This window comes from Excalfactoria chinensis, chromosome 2 (assembly GCF_039878825.1).
Source record: "Excalfactoria chinensis isolate bCotChi1 chromosome 2, bCotChi1.hap2, whole genome shotgun sequence".
Lineage (NCBI taxonomy): Eukaryota > Metazoa > Chordata > Aves > Galliformes > Phasianidae > Excalfactoria > Excalfactoria chinensis.
Window position 1 is genome coordinate 80,100,694 of NC_092826.1, and position 8,115 is coordinate 80,108,808.

The 8,115-nt window shown below is 43.4% G+C and overlaps 1 protein-coding gene across 1 annotated transcript in view; it reads right to left on the reverse strand.

The window, feature by feature from the left end:
* Positions 1-7,513, reverse strand: part of F13A1 (coagulation factor XIII A chain) — a 56,709-nt gene extending 49,196 nt beyond the window's left edge. Inside the window, exons 1-2 of the mRNA XM_072329366.1 lie at positions 7,363-7,513; positions 1,120-1,308 (exon numbers count right to left, since the gene is read on the reverse strand). Of these exons, the coding sequence (XP_072185467.1) occupies positions 1,120-1,308; positions 7,363-7,513 (340 nt within the window). The remainder of the gene's footprint in view (positions 1-1,119; positions 1,309-7,362) is intronic.
* Between the last annotated feature and the right edge of the window lie 602 nt (positions 7,514-8,115).

The window sequence follows — 8,115 nt, forward strand, 5'->3', positions numbered from 1 at the left end:
ATTTATGCATATTAAATTTTTAAAGGCACTTGTGGCTGTTCAGCCAATCACTCACTGGACTGTCATAACATGCCTCCCAACCTTAATTTAAATTAGAAAGAAGAGACTCATGGAAAAAAAAAATGTGCAGATCGTAACCTTTTCTCTGCGTATCTATTTAGGAGATAAATGCCCATCTAACTTTAAAAGGCAACAAATCTAATAAATGTCCACATCATCATAATTCAACACAAAAAAACACAAATCGATGTTACAGATTTTGGAACCACTTCTCTAAGGAAAGTAAACGAAAACATCAATTCAAATCTGTTATGGAGAGTTCATACACAGAACATTGATGTCTTGACACAGAAACTCCCAGATAATTCTGGATGAAATCGGGGGTTTCCAAAACTGTGATGTATAGAGGGTCATCTTTGGAGCACGGTAGGAAGACACAGCCTTTTCCCTTTTTCTATCCAGATCATGCTTTCCTTTAGTCCTGTGCCATCAATAAGACAACAGGTACATTTGGATCTGAGTCTCTGATAAAGATCTCTCAGTAAGAATAAAAAATGCTTTCTCAGCTCTTTTTGGAGTGAATCCGTTGTGAACCTGAGTAAGCTTCTGATCCAAAGCTAAAAACTGTTTGTTTTTTTCCCTTGTTACCAGGTTGGCTCTAAATGCAGGCTGCAAAGTGGTAAGGCCTTCTATTCTTCCGCTCTGCTTATTTTTTTCCCCCTTGTGTATCCAACAGTTTGTTATCTCAGCTCATACAGTCATCTTTTCCATTTCAAACAACAGGCTCCTCCTCCCTTCATCTCCTGAACACTGATAGGTGTTTCCCGTTCCATCTACCTCTCAGCATTGCCATATGCTATTAAATAAGTAACCTTGAAAGCTCAATAAAGTATAGCTTCTTGCTAAATAAAAATCTCCAAGTATTGTTCCTTCTTCTCTCACAAGTAATTTTGTTGATAATAATAATCTTGAGGATTCAGACCCTTTTCAGAAAACCATTTAACTGGCTTTATTTAAGTGTGTGTTTATGGTTTATCAATGAGAAAAGGAAAAGACCCAGCTGTTAAGTACTGATGTATTCCTGTTTGTCAGACTTACTTGCTAAGAGAACGCACTTACCTATCAAATACTCCAGCCAGATCTGGTCTTTCTCTGGCTCATAGGGTCGGCTGAAGTCTATCTGGATTTGGAAAGGCTGTCCTCGACGCACTATCAGCTTGGGATTGTAGTACTTGTCGGTGTGGTGCTGCTGCTTGTTGATCTCATTGGGTTCCTTGAACATATTAATATCCACAACACGCAGGTAATCTGCATAGGCACATCAAAGAACAGAAAGCAGACACATTATTGACCTCATCAGCATTAGAGGCCCCGTCCCCCCTTCTTCAGCACTGCCTCATCAAGAAAGGCAATGGAGTGTGTTGGACCTGTTTGGGGCTAGCACCCTCCTGACTGAGCAGAGTTTTATGGGCTGAAACTTCTCTGTCTACTTGCTGCTTTTGCAAAGGACATAAGGTTCCTCACAAATGGTGAAAGCAATGACACAAAGGGCAGGTTCTAATGAGTGAGAAGCTGAATGCTGCCAGGGAGAGCTGTGCTCTGTCCCTCCTTTGGTATCAGCTTTCTGCAGGTCTGGGAACTATCAGTGGGTCATTGACAGCTGTGGCTCCATGTCTCCTCTCTTCAGCCTTCCACTTGTAAAATGCATATTCACAGGGATTTTTTGATGCTTAAATACATACGTTAATGTTTGTAAAGCACGACTGCTACCAAGTGCCGCAGAGCCTGAGAGGCTTTAATGATCTTGCTTTCAGCTGAGAGCTTGGATGCCTATATTAAATAAGGCTTTGGTGTATTGTATGCATCTAGATTCAGCTTCTCAGAACACCTCCACCACTATTAGTATCTTTTATGAAAACTCAATATGACATTATGGAATGTAATTACAGTATAAAGTCATAGTCAAACAGCAGTGGGTATCTATAACGTGCACAAGCAAAGTAAATGCATCGCTCCCTTCAAATCAGGGCTGTCTAAAGGGTTATAGCTGCCAGAATTTGGCTTGCTCAGCTCATGACCAGCGTGTGGTGGCACTCGGATTGCCAAAGGCACTTGCAGTCACCACCAGCTATATGACTGCCATGCTGAGAAACTGCACAGTGGGATCCTTTGCACACAACAGCTCTGTCCCTGTGCACATTGAAGCTGTACCCAGTAGCTTCACAGCCAGTTCCTGCTAACAGTGAGCAATCATACAGGAATGAACCAGACATCAGTCTTTCTCCTTCATGCTTGGACAGATAATCATGAAAATTCTGCCAGGAGGACCATTATTGCCACAAGGAGAGAGACAGAGAAGTAAAGCTTGATTTGCAGCTCTCAGCTTGCAGTTCCAGGTGCTGACAGTTAGAAACCATCCAATTTCTGCATTTTATAGTGACAACTACAGAGCCAAACTCATGCCTGGCAGGAAGAGGTGCACACTTCCAGCAGCTGGCGGAGCTGTGTGTGCTCGCATGGTGGCTCATTTGGCTTGCTGATGAGTACACTGTGAGCACGAGTGATGTACTCAGCAAATGAGTCGGGTAGTCGAGTCATTGTGAGCTAAACACAGCCCATTGCACAGAACCTGCACAGAACCTCAGAACACAGCTCTGCAGGCAGCTTTTTCCTGCAGGCAGGAAGACACGGCAGGCAAGAAGGCTCTGGGCAAGGTAAAGCTCCATGGTAATGTTGTTGTAACTCTCTGTTCAATTCTCCAGACTTCTGGAATAAGTTTTGTAGATCTCCACCGGCCTTAGTGTTGGTTGGAGTCATAGAGATGGATCTTGTGTGAGACTTCAAATGCTTTTTGCTCAGAAACCGTTTCTCATTGTGCCTCTATGAAATAGGGAGTGTTTTCACTTCCTTCCTTGCAAAACTTACCCAGGCTCACTCACAAGAATGCTGACAAAGGTCATAATTAAATTATGCAAGGCAGATATTTCCTGGAGGTCTGTACAGAGAGAGCAGGGGAGAGCCTCTGCTGTTTTCTCTCCCAATCTCTCTTAGGCTGGAAACATCCCATGTAAAAGCTGCACTTCACAGCTCTGTGAGAGATCTAACCAACAGTAAGTTTGGCTCAGCTTCTTTCTGCTTCCAGGGAGGCATAAAAATTCTTTTGAACATTTGTTGTGTTTTCATCTCATGTTCTGAAACAAAAGGCAAGAGTTCCTGCCCTTCCTTTGCAAGTTAACCCCTTCAAGGAACTACAAAGCTCAGCCATCCTGGGGTGCCAGTTCAGCTTTTGCTTCATTTTTTCCCAGGACTTTATAAGGTTCCCGTCCAAATACAGTCATACACATCTGCACACAACACATTTTGCTCTCAGTGTTAAAATGAACTTCTTTGAGCTCGTCAGAAGAAGATGACCTGTGACTGAGCCTGTGCTAATTACAGTAAAGGTAATTAGAGAGGAAAAAAAGTGAGCAGGTTAACAGGATACACAAATATCTTCACCAGGGAAAGGTCCTAGAGTTGCACATGCTGCTGCTTGTCTTTTGTGAGGGATAGGTGGACATCAGGGATCTCTTCGAAGTCAGATCTATGTGATGGTTTGTCACAGTCTCATCTGCTATTTAGTGCAGGTAGGTTTCCTGTGCAAGAGGTAGCAGTCTCCTGTTTTCTTAAAGCCTTTGTCATGTGGAAATTGAGGTGAGATGTTAGGAAGAAGTTCTTTACTCAGAGGGTAGTGAGGCAGTGGCACAGCTGCCCAGAGAAGCTGTGGAGCCCCATACCTGGAGGCCCAAGGCTAGGTTGGATGGGGCCCCGGGGAGACTGAGCTGGTGGTGGCAGCCCTGCCCACAGCACGAAGTTGGAACTGGGTGGCCTTTAAGACTCCTTCTAACCCAAGCCATTCTACAAGCCCATGATTCTATGTTAACCTTGTTTGGAAATAAATGAGCACAATCTTGCACTGCTTTTCAAGACCAAAAATAGTCAGAAATCATCAGATTTTCTTGGAGGACAAGAGAGAAAGGACTCCAGGTTACAGATCAAGCAGTAGGTGTTTCTAAAGGAGGTGACAGTTGCTCTGCCAACAGGGGATGCACGATTCCCTGGCAGTCCCCACACTTAGCAAAGAAGGGCATGTGGGCAGCCCACAGGCTACACAGCCCCAAGGCCATGTCCTCCCACCCAGCCATCTGCATGCGTCAGGCCCACTTATAGCTCAGTGTGGGGAGATGAGCTGGCTAGGAAGAGCCAGGGGGAGGACACAGCACAGGTGTACACAGAAACACAGGCTTCTTGCTAAGGAAGCCTTCAGCAAGCAGCCTGCAGCAGACAACCAGTGGACCGGGCTGGGGAAGCAGCTGTCCCTGTGGTCTCCACCAGTTTTAATGTGGCTGTGATTCAGCACAGTTGAAGTGGGTGTCAGCAGAGAGCTCGTTCAGCACAGTTTACCTCATCCTAGAGTAGTAGCTAAAATAGGTCAAATGAATCACACCCTAAAAATGCCTGTTTCTCTCTGTTGGCTGTCAAGGGAAATGAGGGTGAGTAGCTCAGCTGTAGACACCTACACTGCAGAGAACAAGGGCAGCATTCAGCTCAAGACAAAGTCCTCCATATGTAGACATCTAAATGTTGTGAGCCAGACATGTAACATCTTATGGCCAGTGAGATCTGCTTGCTGCAGCCAGTGGAGCTGAGAAAGGCACCCTGGAAAAGACACTTAATGCCTGTCGGGAAGAACTGTATTCTCACCTCCACCTTGGCTAGCTTTGTGTTTATTAACATCTGACACAGATGAAGACACCAACATTCAGGTGTTTACAGCAAATGTCCCACCCTACCCTAAAGGTTAGAAAACACCAGAGTTGTACAAGCAGGGATAAAAGCATTGGCCTGTTTTTCTTCAGGGTGATGTGGAAGTGAAATACGCAAACCATTACAAAAGGCTTGGACAATCCGGAAGTATGGAAGTGTGAAGGAGAAGGGGAAGAAAGTGGTGCAAGTCCAAGGCAAAAATGTGTTCACTCTGATATACCCTGCTGCTTCTGCTCTGCCTGAAGGCTCTCACTTCAACCCCAGAGCTGCAAGTGCTCTTGGTAGGCCCAGCTTCCAAACACAAGTGCTAGTTGAGTGTAGAAAGCATTTGGCTATATATACCTTTAACATATACCTTTAATATGCTCTGACAGGTGATTTAAACATCCTACCCCAAAACAGTGTCCAGGGAACACATATACACCAGCGGGTGTTACAGGCTTAAATCACAGCTGATGTGCACTGAGGCAGGAATGCGTCTACAGCCCCTTCCCTTTCTTCCACCTAGGTCACCCTTGCATGTTACTGCTACAAGCATTGCAGAGCAGAACTGTATAGCAGAGCTGAACCAGCTGAACAATAAGAGTTTTGCTGTTATACTCAAATGTATTTTTTTCAGCCATACTAGTCCCATAGTCAAGTTGATTCTATGGCTACACAAACTCCTGCTTTTGACAAGGGCTGGGTTCTCATCTGCATCACCTTATGAGGCAGCTTTTGCCTTAACTAATTTGACCTCACATTCCCGTTCTCATTGCACTTCAAAAAAGAGAGATACTCTACTCTTGTCTACAAGCACCACACTAGTTCAGAGCCTGATACTAAGTGCTTCATTGAATCACTGAATCATAGAATGGCTTGGGTTGGAAGAGACCTCAAGAATCACTGAGTTCCAATCCCTCTGCCACATCCAGGGCCACCAATCTCCATTACTCTTACTACACCAGGCTGCCCAGGGCCCCATCCATCCTGGCCTTGAACACCTCCAGGGGTAGGGCATCCACAAACTCTCTGGGCATCCTGTTCCAGCACCTCACCACTCTCTTGGTAAAGAACTTCCCTGACATCCAACCTAAGTCTTCCCTCCCCCAATTTAAAACGATTTCCCCTTGTTCTGCTGTTATCTACACTTATAAAGAGTTGGCTCCCCTCCTGTTTGTAGGCTCCCTTTAGGTACTGGAAGGATGCAATGAGGTCTCCCCATATGCTGGTAGGAATCTTCCTTCAGGAAGTGATGGGTTTTTAGGTACAGACTGCATTCCTTCCAAGGTACCCTGCACCCTTACACATCTCCAACTTCTGCAAGCATTCTGAAGTTGAAAATATGCAAAGTCAGGACCTGTATTACACTACCTTTGACAATTTGAACACTCATACTTGCCCCAGATCTATAGGGTTGTCTGAAAAAGTTAAAGCAAGGTTCCTACCACCTTAACATTCCAGTTGGTTTGCTCAGGCATTTTTTAAAGAAATGCTTTTTAAGGCGATGTATGTGTAATAAAAGGGGAGGACATGGGCAAAGCAGATGATTAAGATTACAGAAATAATGATTTCTAATAGGACTCTGAGCTTGTCACTGAAAATCTCCTTACTTGTTTCCTACTGTGTAAAATGAAGCAGTTAATGCTCGTCCATGTTTATTAAGCACTCTTTCAACCCCAGATGAAAAGTTACATAGGAGTACTACGTATTATCACATTTCACTCTTGTGAGTTGCTACATGCAGCAGATTCTGTTGTTAATCTTAGGCAAAAAAAAACCCACAACACAAAAACAACCAAACCATCATTGTCTTGGTGTCTCATTCAGGACTCAATCCCATTTTCCTCTAAATCTTTCCTGTGTTTTTCAGATTAATTCCAAAAATAGTCATTCTGATATGCCCAGCCCCAGAATTATATTTTGTCTCCCCAGCCAAAATATTAAAACACTTTCCATAGGTGAATTATTGAATTTTTCAGTCATTTTTATGAGTGAGTAGACCAAGTAGTAGAAGTATTTTGCAGCAGCTTCACAGTCAGTTTAAGGTTGTATAAACCAGAAGAGCCATTAAAAGGGGAGGCTTCTCCCGCTCTCTCCACCCCATGTCTGAAGCCAACAGGTGAGCCAGGCTGAACTGGAACTAAAAACTACTAAATTAAATGTTCTGTTCTACTTCTCGTGTCCAAAAGCCTGTTTTAACTGAGATCAGTGTCTTGACCTGATTCACCACCAGCTGCTTGAAAGAAAAGAGCTGGTCCAGAGTAAGGAAAAAGCAACGAGAGACAGGACCACTTTTATCGAGGACAATAAAAGGTTTTGATGACTTTGGTTAGGAAACTATATTTATATATGTGTTCTCCCACCCCAGATGTTCAGAGGCTCTGCCACCTCTCCAAAGTGGAGCTTTCAACCAGCCCAGCCCTAGAACAGTCACCCACAAATTTAAAGACTCAAGGAAGTTCTCCTATAGTTACTCTGATTGTAATCAAACTGGAAAAAAAGACTCTCGACTTTTAACCACACTCTAAGGTTAGAAGCAAAAAAACGATGTATGTCTTAAATTTTACACTGTACCTTTTGGATTAAATCCTCGAGGTATCACACCAAAAGCATCCATTTCAGGGACATCATTTTCTTCAGCATTGGAGTTGTTTGATGGGAGGGCTCTTCTCCCATTCAAGGGAGGTTGTTTCTTCTCTCTGTCGGTGCTTGTTGGTTCAGACATCCTGCATTAAAGATGTTGTAATACCATGTAAGAAAGAAAAAGTGCAAGGAAAAAGCACAAACGAGCCAGTGTGGCACGTATAAGATGGGAGAAACCAGAAACAGTGTGGGGTGCCAGTGAGCTACACATTTTTAGATTCACATAAATAAAAACTGAGAGGCAGAAAACATCAGTCTAATGATGGAGTACAGCTCTCTAAGGATTGTAAGGCATTTTGTGTTTGTCAAAACACATGAATAAGAGAAGAATGGGGGTGGAAGGAGGAAAGGAAAGCTTAACACATAAGTATTTGTCTAGGAGAAGCAGGGCATTAGAAACATTTGGGAATTTCTGGTAAAAAGGTGGAAAATTACCATCTTTCCCACCCTCTAAAACAATATTATTGCACCCTAAATAAAAAATTATATTCCTAGGAAGTATATTGCACACCAACCCCCTCTAATAAAAATGACAGTCTAAGTTATACTGTAATCATCTCAAATACTACAGCCCGCAACATTCTGTGGATGATTACTGAAATACTATATTTTTTGTCTCTATGCACACAAACACCCGATTTGTAAAGGACTATTTCCTGTACATAGAGAACCCACTTTTGAGAA